At 42.0% G+C, this 18,153-nt stretch overlaps 1 protein-coding gene across 1 annotated transcript in view; it reads left to right on the forward strand.

Moving 5' to 3' along the window:
• Positions 1–18,153, forward strand: part of LOC137439879 (transmembrane protein 132C-like) — an 862,966-nt gene that overhangs the window by 494,404 nt on the left and 350,409 nt on the right. Inside the window, exon 3 of the mRNA XM_078768431.1 lies at positions 11,950–12,096. Within this exon, the coding sequence (XP_078624557.1) occupies positions 11,950–12,096 (147 nt within the window). The remainder of the gene's footprint in view (positions 1–11,949; positions 12,097–18,153) is intronic.

An 18,153-nucleotide genomic window follows, 5' to 3' on the forward strand; every position in this document is an offset into this window, starting at 1 on the left:
AGCTAGCGCTTGCCAAGCCAACTGTTCCTTATCAAAGGTTTTGAATGGAGTGCTTCCTCGAATGCTTAAGCCACTTGGCGAGCTCACCACAAGAAACTTGGTAACTGAACACTCCCCAATGTTCTTGAGGCCCAACCCCAGATCTCCTGTAATATATATATATATATATATATTTATATATATATATATATATATATATATATATATATATATATATATATATATATATATATATATATACATGCATACCCCAGAAGGAATGGCCCTTCCTGCTGCTCCCTTAGAAAACGGGTGTACTACTGATTAAAACGCCTCTTTGTAAACAAACTACTTCCACAACAAAATGGTGCATAATATGCTCATTGCCAATTAGTGTTTCTCCTGGGCAATGAGTGTCTTATTCCATTTTGAAAGAAGATCACATTTAAATACGAAAAATTAGTATGCAAGAATGTTTTTTCATTTTCACAGTTGTCCAAATAATATTTCAATCAGTGATAAAATAATGATGAATCCATAAATCCTAATGTATTTTATAACAGTACCAAATCTGGAGAACACCATATTATAATTAAATTTGTAAATTTACATTTATGTGATTTACTCCCTCATAAATGTACCTTATATGTAAACACTGTAGTAATTTGATCGGCGGTGTAAAAATTATAATCGTGCAATAAATATCAATTGCTCATTCGTGGGATTTATTAGACATGACAAATAATCCATGCGCAATTATTTGGGCCTACACTGACGATTGAAACGATTTCTGAATCAAGAGTTAGGAAAATTGTATGAATGAAATAGGAAGGCCAAAATTTGTTTGAATCAAAGTTTGTTTTCTGTTTTTATTTTTTTATTTTTTTTATTTTTTTTGTATACAGAATCGAGGCTCGTGAAAGAGCTAACATTTATCACACAAACAAATCAAACAGACAAACAAAGTATATAAAAAGGGGAGCGGTAGACAATATGGGGAGAGAAGGGGAAGCACACAAACACAACATTTGAGAGCAGGGACATCGGGAGATGTGTGGGAGGGAGAGGGCTTGGGGGGAGGAGGCGTGGGAAGGGGGGGGGGGGGAAGTATAAAACACAAGGACGAGGACTTCCAAGGACTTCCAGGAAAGAAGTTGGTATTTCAAAAAAGTGGATTTGGGGTGAAATTAGTGGGGGTAGAAAAGATCAAGGTTTTGGATGGGGGAAGATAAGAGATGGTGGTGAACAGCTGTTTTAAAGACCTGGAGGGAGGAGTGGGATTGAAGAGAGTGAGGGAATTTATTCCAGAGGCGGGAGAAAAGAGGAATGAAGGAGTGAAGGTGCGCAGAGTCTTGATTTTGGCAGTTTAACCATAAGAGGGTTGCTGGCAGATCTTGTGCGACCTGTACGAATATTTGGGGGACAGAGCCCAAAGAGAGCTGGGGGCGCAAGGCAGGAGAGGAGTCGGTAGAAGACAGAAAGTCCACCAACCTGCCTGTGGTGAGTGAGTGAAAGGCCCTCGGAGTTAGATTCATTGCGGGAGATCACAATGATTCTGAAAGCTTTGGTTTCAACAGCGTGAAGCCGAGCTAGGTGTGAGGCAGGAGCACCTGCCCAGAGGGGAGAACAGTATTCCATTGAGCTGCGGATGAAAGCCTTGTATGTGGTGAGGAGCTCAGGTGTGCCAAGGAAGGACTTCGCACGACAGAGGATGCCCGACTGGCTTTGGAGGCCAGATTTGAAATGTGGTTTTCCTAGGAAAGATCATGGCAGATAGTGAGATCCAAACGCTTGAGTGACAGAAATTCTTGGAGAGGATTGTTGAGAAAGTAGATGGGAGGGTTGTCCAGTCCGTCTTTTCGGAGAGACATAGTAAGAGTGTGAGATTTGTCAGGATTGAAAGACATGTTCCACTTGTTTGACCAGTCTGTGATATGAATGAAGGATTACTTTTACTCTTGAAGATGTCAAAGGCTAGTACAGGTATAGGTGGTTGGCTTCCAGGTTCCTTTGCCCTTAATGAGCACAATATTTCGGTTTGCAGGTGCACAATGAGGTTTGTTAATAAATTACGTATTTAAAACTTAATGAAGCTACACGTGCCTAAAGCCTTTAAACCCATTGGCTGAACAGCTAGCCTGACTGCGCCCACAAATGTAAGCAGGATCATCACACGTCTGCCATGTTGGTGCTATGGTAAAGAATTTTTCACAATCACCATGCTTTATAACTTTTTCTGTTGTGTAAAACAACCGAAACAACTGTTGAAAGGATCATCAAATATCCAAAGGTTGGGGGAGGAGGGATAGGTGTCATGGGCCTTGTGAAGGAGATGGTATGTGTAGGCCTCAGGCTTCAGGCCTTCGGCTTGAGGCCTCTGGAGTCAGCCTATGGGCCAGTGCAAATGGAAGTTTCCAAGTATTACAACCACGATGTATTGCATATGCACATAAGCAGTAGGCATGTTTGTTCTTCATGTACCATACGTAGCTAAACCGTTTTTTTGTTTTTGTTTTGGGGTGGGGGATGTGGGGGATGTGGGGGGGGGGGGTGATTGAGGCATCGGTCCGTTGCCAATACACTGCCCAATTAAATGGATGAGCAATTTATTTAATAAATTTAAGTTTTTGTTTATAATTTCAGTTTTAGCCTGAGTTTTCAAGACTAAATAGTGTGAAAATACAGAAGGGTCACCCGTCATCATCAACGGATGAATACTGCAGGCAACAATTGCAGGATCACACAAAACAGTGCTAATTCCTAACATTGCAATACAGCCCATTGACCAGTCCTTCCCATTTATTTGGCAACAACATCACAGGACAATAAGGCTCAAGATCAAACTTTGCAAAGAGTTAGCGTGTACCTGCATGATGCAGTTTTCACATATGACCAACTCCATGTTGTTGCATCCTCCATTTGCCATTCACAAAATATCCGGTTTGTAGTAGCAGCAGCTTCATTCAACAAAGCCAAAAATGTTGTCCGGTATACAAGAGAAGTACTTTGAATTTTTTGTTAAAATCATTTATTTGCCAGAAAAATCTTTAAAATAGTTTTGCAATCAACGCTGCAACGAGGTGTCTAGTTAGCTTTGACCTATAGCATAGTATTCTCTATTTATTTATTTTCTCGCTTTCTCTCTCTCTCTCTCTCTCTCTGGTGTTGGTGTTGGGGTGTTGGGCCTGGTGTTGGGCTAGCGGCTAGGGTGTCAGCTTAGGATCCTAGGATCCTGGGTTCGAAACCCGGTCGATCGCTGAATTAACGCCAGGGGGGTTGACTCAGCCTGTCATCCTTCCGAGGTCGGCTAATTGAGTACCAGTTCACTGGTAATTCCCTGCTTGTCGTTAAAGGCGGCAAAAAGGGTTGGCGTCAGGAAGGGCATCCGGCCGTAAAACATTGCTTCAAAAAGGGGACCGAAAAACAACAACAACCACGGTTCCCGAAAAAGGCCAACCCCCGCTTGCGGGGAAAAATGGCCTCTAAAGGTGGTTTTTTTTTTTTCTCTCTCTCTCTCCCTCTCCCTCTCCCTCTTCTCCCTCTCCCTCTCCCTCTCTCTCTCTCTCTCTCTCTCCCTCTCTCTCTCTCTCTCCCTCCCCCTCTCCCTCCCCCTCTCCCTCTCCCTCCCCCTCTCCCTCTCCCTCTCCTCCCGCTCCCTCTCCCTCTCCCTCTCCCTCTCCCTCTCCCTCTCTGTGATGCTCTGCGCAAAGTCAGGTTCTGTGCTGCCAAATCAATATCGTGGCAATTGGATTACACTGGATGGTTTGCCTTAGCCTTCCCATCAGTAATCTGGGCAGGAATTTGTTCAGGGTGAAGCCCAAATAACTCACTTATTCTTCGCAAAAGACGTCGTGGGGTCTTTAACGTCCACCACCCAATCATAGCAGAAGGGACACCTGACTTAAGGTCTATCTGAGGAACAGAACACTTTTGTGATGCAACCCCTAGCCTGCAGGGCACCAATCTCACCGGGTCAGGAATCGAACCCAGGCTAGACAGCTCACAGGTAAGTGTGCTACCTATGCACCATCCTGTTGAATCTTCTATTAACCATCAAACCAAGACTTCTGTTTTCACCTTTGTGTGGACAAGTTGAGTAGTGGTTGGTTGGCTTTAACTGCTAAAATGAAAGCATACTCGAGCAATTGGGTTGTAATCGTTTACAAAGCTTGCTGGGCCATACAACAGTTAATAACATTCATACTTCCTGGTTTTTTTGTCTCATTAATTATTCCTTCTCTTTTTTTTTTTTCAAAAAATGTTGTTTTTTTGCAAAATGTAACTGGTTTCTGACTCTTCTCAATCAATTATCCTGTTTTTTGCACTCTTAGTTTGAGGGGAATCTCAAGCACTTTTCACCTGGCACTCAGTTCAGTAGGTAATCTTGCCAAGAGAAGAGTGATGCAGGATGCAGGATTTTTAGGATGAATCTTGCTTTCTTGTGCTTTAAAAAAAATTACCATAATCTGATTAACATTCAGTCCAAAGGTTTGGCCACAATACGATGTGTACTACGAGAACCATGGTTTTGTATCGTGTGTGTGGTCCTCCATTTTTTATTCCTCATAAATCCCCGTGCACGCAAGTGTCGCCACGTGGAGACACGTTTATGCCACATGGACCCTTGACGCTCTTAAAGAAATTCACACTTAAGGGTTTACAGCCATTAACCCTTAAAACCACATGAACACCAAGTTGGGGAGATGGGAGCCTCGAGACAAACTTTTTTGGAGGGAAGACAACTGGCTTCAAACATACATATATATATATATATATACACACACACACATACATAATCGTACCCGACTGCAAAGCCGCAATGAGCCGGCGAAGCCAAAGCCTCTTGCCACTATTTTACCCATCACTATGGCATCAGTAAGGTAGGTAGGTGTAGTAGGTACCGTACCTGGTAAGACATGGTAAAAGAGAAGAGCAGACAGTCCTCCCCAATACCTACATACAATAAATGTCACAAGCAGCTTAAGGAAGTAACTATACGATGTGCTAGCTTAAGGCCTATTTTAAGAAATTTTAACTGGGCTTAATATACGTTTTCACAGTATGTGTGTAGTCTTCTAACTTCAGCTGCTGTCAGGACTGGTTCTCTCCGGGCACTGTGGCTTCCCCCACCAGAAGAAGTTAGCTTGCAGTAAGATCAGTGTGACAGGTCAGACGATAGCCGTTTCAACGGCAATGTGTGACTGTCGTTAATCAAACCGTGTCGATGGCGCTGATTGGCTGACCTACGCTGATCGCTGATTGGTCAGCTCACAAAATTTCACAAATTCAGACCGCAAATGACACCATTTGCATTCTGGATGAGATTAAAATTGATAAAATTTACTTCTTGATTAATTAGGTGAATTCCGTCTCAACTTCGGATATTTCCGGCCGTGAAAAACTATCCCCTACGGCCGCGAGATTTCTAAAAAATAATTCTTCGTCAATTGTAGAATATTTGACGCCGTATTCCCCCTCCGAAACGCGTAATAAGCTTTTTTAAAATATTTTTTCAAATGCTCGAATCTCATTGGTTCCGGTGTTTGGTGACGATTTTTGTTGAAGATAACGAGGTTGGTCTTAAAGTATTTTAATTACAAATTAGAGGTGCATAATATTTTGAATCAAACAAAGACGGGTGAAACAAACTCCTATTGAACTTTTTCGCAATTGTTTTATGCATACTTCCGCATCCGGAAGATGGCGGCCTTCATTGAGTGATTTGGTTTCTGAAATATTTTTTCAAATGCTCGCATCTCATTGGTTCCGGTGTTTGTTGACGATTTTCGTTGAAGATATCCAGGCCCCACCGAGGTTGGTCTTAATGTATTTTAATTACAAATTAGAGGTGCATAAGATGGTGAATCAAACAAAGACGGGTGAAACAAACTCCTATTGAACGTTTTTCAATTTGTTATGCATACTTCCGCATCCGCAAGATGGCGGCCTCCATTGAGCGATTTGGTGCATCACAGCTTCGGAATTCTCAAGCCAAGGGATCCAGCATAATCTGGTTTTCAACATAATACGTACGCGTTTATTCACAACACCGGCTTCGCCGGCTATAAATAATATACAGGGTGTTCCAAAAAGACCCGGACAACTAAATATATTTAAAACCACAAATGATACAACGATACCCTTTGGTTTATGTGATACAGAGACTCATAAAGTTTTGTGCACGCCATCGATACACTTCAATGTGAGCTCCATTTGTCACGGGCAGAACATCAAGGCGGTACCCGAGTTCTTGCCATGTTTGGCTCAGCATGTTTGTGTCCACCAGTGCACATGCACCTGTGATCCGAGAACGAAGTTCCTGCAGGTTTGCCACCTTGGTGTTGTGGACAACACCTTTTACAATCCCCCACAGAAAAAAATCACGGGGGTTATATCTGGTGATCATGGGGACAAGGTGGTTGGTCTGTCGCGGCCAATCCAGCGACCTTGAACGCTCGAACGACTATGGCCCAATGAGCGGGATCGCCGTGCTGCTGAAAAAACAATATGGGGTTGCAGGTCTTTAATCTGTGGGAAGGCGAATCCTTCCAACATGTTCATGTAAATTGTTGAGGTCACTGTATCATCCACAAAGAAAAACGGACCCACCAAGTGGTGATGGAGAAGGCCACGCCACACATTGACTTTTGGACTGTCACATATGTGTTCAATGACCACGTGGGGGTTTTCAGAGCCCCAGATCCTCACATTGTGCCGGTTGACCTTCCCCAATGCATGAAAGCTTCCCCGATACATGAATATGACCTTTTTCAGGTAATCTTCATCATCCTCTTTGTGACTGAGCATTTCCAAGGCAAATGCCTTGCTTTTTGGTCTATCATTTGGTTTGAGTTCCTGCAGAATCTGAACCTTATAGGTATAAAACTTCAGTATTTATGCAAAATCCTGTGTACAGTGGTGTTTGGTAATCCCAGTTCTCTGGATGTGCGGCGGATTGATTTTCTGGGTCTTTGTTGAAATGATTCACATACTCGTTCAACATCTGCACTCGTGCTTGGTCGACCGGTACTTTTCTGTTTCTGACAACTTCCAGTCTCCTAACACCTCTTGTACCACTCTCTGATACTAGTCTGCGATGGCGGATTCCTTCCATACCTTATACGGAAATTATGCTGTACTTGTGTGTCGGATCTTGTCTCAATGAACCATTCCATGACACACTGAGCTTTCTCCTTTGGAGTCACCATTTTATTTTACATTAAACCACCAGATCTGAAAATAAAGAAAACGTTACGAGTTTCTGTATCATATAAAATAAAGGGTATCGTTCTATCATTTGTGGTACTAAATATATTAACAACCAAGGTTGGCCTGGTCTTTTTGGAACACCCGTATATGCTTTCTCCTTTTGCATTTGGGTGCTAGCCATAATTATAGGCAACCAGGCCTTTGCAGCAACCTTAATACATGACCCTAAGCATGCTGGGATGGTATTTGCTGAATTAATACATGGGTCATACCTGTGTTGCTTGATGTCTCTCATTTACCCAAGTGTTTCCATTTTTGTTGACCACTTCATGTATATATATATATATATATATATATATATGTATATATATATATATCAGTATATATATATATATATATATATATATATATATATATATATATATACATATATATATATATATATATATATATATATATATATGTATGATCGTTTTAAGGCCATTTTTCTCCACTGGAGCAGGGGTTAACCTTGCGGGCCCCATGACAATCATGGTTCCCTGTTGTGAGGCAATGTTTTTATGGCCGGATGCCCTTCCTGACGCCAACCCTTAGTCGCCTCTTACGATGCGCAGGGATAGGGTGTACCTATTCTAAATCGGGGTACACACCGGGATCATTCATCCCAGCATGGTGGTACTCAATTTTCCGACCTCGGAAGGATGATAGGCTGAGTCCATCCCCTGGCGTTAATTCAGCGATCGACCGGGATCCAAACTCAGGATCCCAAATATACATGTAAGCGATTTCATTCGAATCTCAGGCTAATGGGGGGGGGGGGGGGGGGAGCAGTATAACCCATTTGGCTCCCCAGCATCTGGCTGTCTGGTTTTGAGAAGCTGTTGGCAAAATCTTTGTTTGACCTTGCGTCAACATTCTTTCCTTAGGAGCAGCTCCCCGCCTGCCGAGCCTTTCTCCTTGCTACAATCTGTGAAACTGGGCAAATGTTTTAAGTTCCTTGTCCTTTGAAGAAAAGTATATGAAGCAGAATACAAATTGTGATTCTTTGAGATGATACTGGTGCTGTGTGTGAGGACCAAAAGGTGCTACTAGCTTAGGCGCCCATATCTACCATGCATGTAATCCTTATCCCTCAATAAACCTCCTGTACAGTGTCTGAGTTGAGGTGCTTATTCCAGAACGGAAGGAATTAGGGAATCCATGTTCTGAGGAGAGGTTCTGAGGAGATTGCGGCTGGCTCAATAGCGCAGTGGGCTGTTGACGCGTTATCAACGGAGGTCCGTGGTTCGAGCCCCGCATTGAGTCAGAACTTTTTCACACTTAGCCCCTCGCAGGAATTTGATTCCTGTTTATAATATATATATATATTTTATATATATATATATATATATTGTTACGGGCGTCGAGGATGAGGACCTGAGTCCCAAACATCACTCCCGACTAAGTGTGTTATAGGGTGACTAATGTCAGCGACCCCAAGTCCTATCCCCAACCCGCCGGGCCGAGGCCCGCAAGCTGGCCGAGCGGTTTTTGGAAGCTTGAACTTTTGGTTTAGTGCAAGGAGTTTAAACTGCCACACTGACAGCTCACGGGAGCTTGCAAACCGATCCGAAAAAGGTCAATCAAACAAAATGAAATACAATCAATTTACTTCAAATAATGCAAAACGATACAATAATCAAATCATATAAGTACAAGTATGACAGACTTAATTAATAATGACAGATTGAAACAATTAACACAGGCCACACACACACACACACACACACACACACACACACACACACACACACACACACACACACACACACACACACACACACACACACATATGTTCACATACAACTGATATGAAAGGCCGACACAACATCCACACACAACACTCTATCTAACCCAGGGAAGGGAAGGGAAGGTAAGCAAAGTAATAAAATAATAATCGCAGGGAATTTAAATAAAATGTGATTTGAGAATGGGGATGGAATGGGGTTCAGGCCTGTTTGAAGAGCAGCTTCATCAACGTTCGTCAGAGCAGGCTTGGCGGGGAACCAAGGTTCATCAACGTTCCGCAATCCCCCTCTCCTTTCATCAACCTCCATGAGCAAGGATCACGTTTTCCCACCCTGCCAAGAGCCGCTCTTCTTCTTCCCTCTATCCTTCTCCCCCACTTTCTTGCTTCTGGAACAGCTTTTGGTTTCTGAGGAACTTCGACTTCTTCAGGCACATTACTTTTGCTAGATCCTTGTAAATGTGCTTCACAAAGTCCAGGAAACGGTAAATCAGCAAGGCCTCCACGCCGGCCACGTTTCTTCTTCCTCGCCCTTTTCCTGCCCTTCTTTTTTTGCTTCTCAGAAAAAGGGTTGAATCCTTCCCAAAGCTGTTTTTGTGCAACACCACCAACAGTTAAAATCACGTGGCGTAAAGGGAGTCGGTATGGGGTAAACTTTAAGAAAAGGGAAAAATAAATACGAAAAGGCCCTGTTTGGGTAACCACAACCGAACTGACACCCCTCTGCAACACACCCCAAAACAACACACCTCCCAAATGACTGACATTCCCACAAACGTAACAATATATATATATATATATATATATATATATATATATATATATATATATATATATATATATATATAGATATATATATATATATATATATATATATATATATATTGTTACGGGTCGCGGACAAGATGTTACTTTGGGCCGAGCGGATGGTCAACCGCGACTGTTACAGGATCCCCGATTGGCCCGACTCCCCCAACGTTGACCAGATCGCACCACAGATATTCAATTTGGAAACCTCTAAAGCGACCGAAAGAGAAGGAAGAGAGAAGAAGACAGAGTACGGAGGAATAACAGGATTTATTATACACACAAGCAAAAAGAAGGAGCGATCAAAGTTATTTACAAGCAATGGATGGAAGAAGCAGTCACACAGTGAATCGTTAGCTTATACTATTCAATTTACTTAACCCCAGGACAACGATTAGGACAGACGACGTTCACACTTACACGGGGGAAATTGCAGGCAGGAATGGCGGAGGTGGGTTGCTGGAGAGGGAGGCAGGGTCAGGTCCCTGCAACCGGCAGGGCTGGAGGTAGCAGCTCCTTTTTGGCGGGAAAACCCTCGGTCGCGTTGACGCTGCTGATGCTGTGGACGTCACGCGCTGGCTCGGTCACACCTGCTCCTCTCCTTCTGGTGGAGCCGTCTCCCTCCTCTCAGCGCGTCTCTCCAAAGCTTGTTTCATCTCCAAGTACCTCCTTTTTGGTTTGGAGCGTCTCTCATCTCTCATCTCACAGCTCACAGCTCACAGCTCATCTCTCCTCTCATCTCATCTCTCATCTCATCTCTTATCTCACAGCTCACAGCCCAGCTCACAGCTCATCTCTCCTCTCATCTCATCTCTCATCTCATCTCTTATCTGCCGAAGCAGTCCCTTCCAGTCGCTTTTATTACTCGGGTCGGAATCAAGCCGCCGGCTGCGAGGGCACGCCTACCGGGTCGCTCACCGCGGTGCTGGTTGGCTGTTAGGGCTGTCCGATTCCCCCTTTGATCATGACGACGTGCCACGCCTGTGAGTTGGCGGCTCCTACCCCCCTCTTCTCCGAGATTAGCACATGGGCAATGGCGGCTTGCGGGATTGAACACCACTCGCACCGCTTTTGAAAGGAACTTTGGAGAGCGGAGATGATTGGGGAAATTGAAAGGGGCCTACGCTTATTTCGTTTGATACAATGCAGAGTCAATCTAGTGGGAAACACATATTTAGCCTACATAGAATAAGGAAATAAGCTATTTAAAAAGATATATTGTGGCCTGTGTGTAAGTTTCATGGAATTAACTAGGAGGACGGGCTGCGACCATTATTTACATTACGAGGGTGTTACACACAACAAAACCATACTTTTCACATTCGTTACACTTTCTCAAAATTGTTACACTTCTCAAAACCGTTACACTTCTCAAATTCGTTACAATATATATATATATATATATATATATATATATATATATATATATATATATATATATATATATATACATATACAATATACATATACATATACATATACATACACACACACACACACACACACATGTTCCCTTCCAAGGTACTTCTATGCAGGAGGAGGGTTAGGCATATCAAGCTAGCGTTATGATTGATAACTTTAAGTTGTTTGGCGATAGTGTATCGTTTTAAATATTGAGCCCCAAGCAAGGAAATAACACGTACAATAGGACTATTAAAAATACAAAATTTTTCATCTCTTGTATGACTCTGTTGGGGTTTGGCCCGTTGCCCTTCCAGACCCGGAGTGGATGTTCTAAGTATACATCACCGAGACTGGTTAACATTCCTGCGATAGTGCGATATGTCTTTGGGGTGTTTTCACGAACATGCATATAATGTTCCTTAACTTTGCATTTATTTATGACGAGGTTCATCAAGTGCACAACACACCTGAGAGCATCTAACTGTCCTCCAAGATGCAACCCTAACTGTGCACTTTGGCCATTGAAACTCTGGATAACCCAAAGCTATTTAGCATGCCTGTGGTACGTACGTGTTTGGTGTGTTTTCACGAGCATTAATATAATGTGATCTGTGGGTTTTCTGACTCTTGTTGAAGCTTAAACACACGTGATGCCTCATTAACTTTATCCAAAAATGTGTGATAATTAAAAGCACTTTCTCCTCCTGTGAACATGTGCTAAAATGGCGGAAATGTAACTGCATTAATATTGTTTTTTTTGACAGTGTGAGAGGTCACCATGGTGTGAGCATTCTGGAAGTGGTACCTGGCGGCCCTTCTAGGTGGGACATTCGCTCACAGGTGTCCAACAAGGAAAGCTTCTCCACAGCTGTGACACAAGCCTCGCGTACGCTCAGTTTACATGGCAACGGGTAAGGCCAGCAGGCGTATCTTCTTGCTGTTCACACCCAGCATGTAGGCCTGACTATCATAGCTGCTGTATTACTGACACTGAGCTTTGAAAAATTGCCTATTAGCAATGTTGTTCTAATTTCATGTACTAGCAACAGCAAACTAACAAGGTACATATTGACCTGTCAGAAATCTGACAGTGCTTATAGGACTTGGCGAAACCAATGATATTTGACACCTAATTACACACCTTAGCAGAACTTCAAGCTTCCTGCATATAAGATTGTATGTTTTTCAGATATTCCAAGGAAGGTAGTTAATTACACAAGCAAAAGACTCAAATCGGTACCCAATGACCGAAGCACTCAATCACCATCACTACAAGGTGTTTGGTAAAACCCTTCTTCTGGAACATGTTCTGTGCTTCCAATTACCTGTTGTTTAAAAAAAAAAAATTGGTCTGACTTGGGAAAGGTGCTTGGTTTCGCAGAAAGGAAGTTGGGTGAGTATTTGGAATTGGACAGCTCAAAGGTGCATGCGTTACCTTTTCACCAACCTGTTGGACCATCACTGTAAACGATCAACCAAATAAATCAATATTGTTATTGCATTTTTTGGTAAATTCTCTGTTCATGTGAAGGTGTAAAACGTTTTACACCTGGATGCATTCTGAAATTTCACAATGTCTCAGGTCTGGAAAAAAGAGCGAAACACCAGGTTACCTCTTTCATTGAATAGATTAATACTCATTTAAGTTATCAATCCACAAATTAAATAAATATATGCAGATAAAAAACAAGACATCTACTCACATAGAAACACGTGACTTTTGATTGTTGATTTAGAAATACCGAACTGTTATCAATCTGCTCGATACTTTGCCAAAGCTGTTAGGGTTAGTGTTGGGAGTCGGATTAGGGATATGGTTAGGATTAGTGTTAGGGGTAGGGGTAGGGTTAGGGTTGAGATTAGGGTTGAGGTTATGGTTCGGGTTGAGGTTAGGGTTAGGGTTTGGGTTGTGGTTCGGGTTGAGGTTAGGGTTGAGGTGTTAGGGTTAGGGTTAGGATTAGAGTTGAGGTTAAGGTTGGGGTTGTTAGGGTTAGGGTTATGATCTCTTGGTGTCTTGATGTGTTCAATGTTTTCTTTCCATCAGGATTCCCTAAATATCCTGGATTACATTATCCTGATGATTACATTTGTCATTGAAGTCGCAATTCAAACAATTACAAATGCTTAATTATATGTAAAAAAAACAAAACTATTGGAAAGCATATTTTTATAAAGTTGATTTTGAATTTATTTGATATTTATTTCAGATCATGAAGTTTTCATTGTGTCTGGCAATCCTGCCTTGCTCTCCAAACTGTCTGCCGAAGGCATCCAGTGCCATCTCCAAATATGGATTACGAACTTCCTCTACTCTCGTAGCCAACGTGTAGCACTCAACAGAATCCTTTCATTTCCTCTCCCTGCCAAGGCTGGAGTGTCCCAAGGCAGGCAGTGTTCCGATCCCAGTCCTATTCCCTGATCTTTATCAACGATCTCTCTGACTCTCTGGAAAATCCTTTTTTTTAAATCTCTTTGCTGATGACTCCACCCTCTGCCGTGACATCCCTCATCTTTCAAACACGTAGGATGCAGCCTCTTCACTCTCCTCAGACTTTGGGGAAAAAAATCACAAACTGGGTAAATACTTGAATACGTCTTTCAATCCTGACAAACCTCACTATCTCTCTGACATGACCATCTGGCAGACCCTCCTATCTACTTTCTTAACAATCCCCTTGAGGAAGTTCAGTCATTCAAACTCCTGGGTTTCACTGTCAGCCATGATCTTTATGGGGAAAACCACATTTCATAGTTGGCCTCCAAAGCTGACCGCCGACTGGGCATCTTCTGCTGTGCGAAGTCCTTCCTTGGCACACCTGAACTCCTATCCACCCGCAAGGCCTTCATCCGCAGCTTCATGAAGTGCTGCTCTACCCTTTGGGCTCGCTCACCTGCCTCACACCTCGCTCAGTTCGATTCCGTGGAAACGAAGGCTTTTAAGATCATTGGAATCTCCCGTGATGAAACCGAGTCAATAACTGGTCTACCACTTCCCCAACGCCATTGCCAATGGTCTCTCTGCCTTCTACCACCACCTTTCTGGTCTTACACCCTCTGCTCCTTCCATGCCCCCCTCCCCCCCCAGGTCACACATGGTGCACCATCAACACCCTTCTTGTGAGACGACCTAAATCCAAGATCACTGCTCACCTACACTTATTTGTTCCTCTTTCCTCCCACCTGTGGAACGAACTTACATCGTCCCTTCAATCTCATTCTCTCCTCCAAGTCTTCAGTCCAGCTGTTTGCCACCATCTCAATTCGTTCCCAAACCAAATCCATGATTTTCTTTCTACCCTCCTTAGTCGTTACCCCCTCTCCCCCCACCCCACATCAACCCCACCCCAATCCCTTCTCCTTCCAAATTTCCAGTTTTTCCCCTCCTGAGAGTTTCCTTCTGTGTCCCCTGCATCTTTTCTTTTTGCTTATTCTGGTTCCTTCTGATGACTCCAATGCTGTATTTGGTCTTCCATTTGATTAAGCAGGTAATACTTAGGTACGCTGCCAATCAGAAACCCATGAGAGCAAAGTTGGAAATCAATAAGTTACGTTTGCTGCTTAATCCTCAATCAATGGTGGTTTTTGTTTCATAAATGGATATCAAGTTACAAATTTGGCAATGATTGTATCTAGTAATACTCGCTTTGTCAACTTTGCCTTGGTTTCCTTTTAAACGGACAGCCGCTTCTACATTTGGTTTTCTGATCTCTCTTGTTCAATACCTTTGGGTACAAGGCTCGTCATATTTTTATTTACTTTTGGGCCTCCAAAGCCAGTCGCAGATTGGAATCACTCCATTATGCCAAATCCTCTCTTGGTCAATTGCATTTACTTGGTAAATAAAGACTTTGTATACCTTATTTTAATATACTAGGGCATGCCCGTACTATATATATATCTAAAATTATATCCCCCCCCCTCTATTTACATGAAATGGTTTGGTTCATGAAATGTTTTGGTTCATTCGCAACGCCAAAGCGAACGGCGAACGGCTTGCGAGTACAGTGACAATCCCCCCCCTCTATTTACATGAATGGTTTGGTCCATTCGCAACGACCACAGAACCCCCCCCCCCCTCTATTTACATGAATGGTTTGGTCCATTCGCAAAGCCAAAGCGAACGACCACAGAACCCCCCCCCCCCTCTATTTACATGAATGGTTTGGTCCATTCGCAAAGCCAAAGCGAACGACCACAGAACCCCCCCCCCTCTATTTACATGAATGGTTTGGTCCATTCGCAACGACCACAGAACCCCCCCCCCTCTATTTACATGCAATGGTTTGGTCCATTCGCAACGCCAAAGCGAACGGCGAACGGCTAAATCGCCATAGCTCGGTAAGTACTTGTCCGATTAATTTCAAACCTTGAAAAGGCACATCCTCGGGTCCCCAGCAATATACCTGGCAAGTTTCAAGTATATCGGACCGGTAGTTGTCGAGAAATCGTTGTCGCATACACACACACACACATACACACACACATACACACAGAGATTAATGGAATTATAGATAGATGAATTTCAAACAAGAGATTATCAGAAAGTCTATGGCCTGAAATCCAATGCCATTTACTGGCATTGCCAGAACTTTGTTATTATTGAACATAAACTTTCTACAGCAGTATTCGTTTAAATTTTCTGCAACGTCTTCTTACAACGTTTTAACCTTTAAATGAAAGGTAAGTTTATTTCCCACTTTCTTGTTCGCCGATGAACTCACTGTTCAACTTTCATGTTCTCTCGTGACTTCAATCGCACCACAAGGAACTTTTTGCTGCATTCTTCTTGTTCCAACATTTGTAGTTTTTAGACATCGCCTCCAATCTCCAGTGGGAACACGAATGCAAATTAAGTATTTAATTCTCCTAAAAGTTCACTTTATATTACCCGAGAGATATAGTAAGTCAGACAAGGTGTGTTCTTTTTACTGAGTTGACCAGTCTTGTTTTTCATTCCATGGGGAATTTGATTCCACTATAAATAATTGTCTTCAGAAGTGCATCCTGGGGATGATGAAATGAGGTTGACCTTCCAGTGTCTCTGGGCCCAACCCCACCACTCTCGTAGGAAATAACGATATTATACTTTCATTCAATTATCACACTTTCATTATGTTTCCCATAATTTTAGCCAGAATATTAAATTATCACTAAGCACTCACAACACTGCTCAGGCAATCTCCAAGTTAATCGACGGGCTAAATGCAATCTATATATCCATTTTTTAACATACCTTCCAATGAATTTCCGTGTCAATCGGGTTTACGTTGTACTCATTCCACTTCCCGTTGAATGACCTCCAATCGTGCAATCTTCCAATGATCTTCTGTTGTCAATTAGTCTGTTTATTTAATTCTGCTTTTATTTTGGGATTTATTGTGTCATCGGTGATACAGGAATACCGATTGGCATGAAACTTACCACTCTCAGCAAATATATATATTTTTTCGATATGTACCTCTGCCATCGAAGGTTGGCGGAGGTTATGTTTTCACCCCCTGTCTGTCTGTTTGTCTGATTGTGACTCACAGGATATCTCAAAAAGTTGTGGATGGATCTCGGTGAAATTTCGTGGGGAGGTTCGGTGTGTGACACGTAGGACATTATTCGATTTTGGTGAAGATCCGGATCCGGATACTAGAAATTTTCAAGTGATTCTTCACCAGAGATAGGGCCAAAAACGATAAATATCAAGATATCTAAAAAAAGTTGTGGACGGATTTGGAAGAAACTTGGTGGACTGGTTGGGTGTGTGGCAAGGACAAATCATTTATATTTTGGGGAATATCTGGATTTGGATCAAGATCCGAGAATTTTTTGAGTGATTCTTCAGCATTGAGAGATAGAGCAAAAAAAGGATATATAGCACAATATCCCAAAAAGTTCCAGACGGATTTGAATGAAACTTGGTGAATGAGTTGGTTAGGTGACAAAAACAAGCAAATCAATTTTTGTTCAGGTCCCAATCTATATCCAGCCTATCAGTGGGATATAAAACGTAAACTGTTGAGTCTGGCATAGGTATGCTCTCTACCAAGTGCCGTTCTTGTTTTTTTTGTACACCACTCCTTTCCTATTCCATCCCCAGGCGCTGCATGACGTCATAGCCGGGCCCCCTTCAGTGCCCGGCGATGACGCATGCTGAAAGGGAGTACTCGGTTTTTACTCTGGTTTCTTGTTTTCTTGTTTGTTTGTTTGTTTGTTTGTTTGTCCGGGCGATATCTCAGCCATCCTTTGAGCTGGGAAGCTGAAATTTTGGCACAATAGTGAGCAAGTACTTTGGCAAAAACTGTATTTTTTTTGTTTTTGGATTAATCAATTAATTGATCAATTACTTATTTATTATCGATTTATTAAGTACTTATTTATTTCCTTTCTCATCTGGGCCATATCTAAGGCACCTTTTGAGTTAGGAAGCTGATATTTGGACATGACGGTGACCGTGATTTGGCTGGAAAGAGTATTTTTGGTTTATTGATTGATTGATTAATCGATTAATTATTCAATCAATGACTTAATTTTTTTAAGTTACAGATTCGAATGAAACTGTGGTGTTTTAGATATTCTATTAGCCAATTGATTAATAATTGAATTTTTTACGATTATTATTTATTTATTTTCATTATTAATCACGTATTTATTTTCTTTCTCATCTGGGCAATATCTCAGGCACCTTTTGAGCTAGGAAGTTGATATTTGGACACGACAGTAACCAAGTGATGTGGCTATAAAGAATATTTTTGATTTATTGATTAATCATTTGATCGATTTACTATTTATTGATTCATTAATTAATTATTTTTTTGATTTATGACATTTAATTTTCAAAATGTTACAGCTTCGGCTGAAACACTGGTGGTTGAGGTATACTATTAGCCAATTGATTAAGAAATTATTTTACAATTACTTATTATTCATTTTATTTACACAATTAATCAGTGAATTATTGTACAACTCTACCTCCCAAC

This window comes from Myxine glutinosa, chromosome 14 (assembly GCF_964187855.1).
Source record: "Myxine glutinosa chromosome 14, kmMyxGlut1.1, whole genome shotgun sequence".
Classification (NCBI taxonomy): Eukaryota; Metazoa; Chordata; class Myxini; order Myxiniformes; family Myxinidae; genus Myxine; species Myxine glutinosa.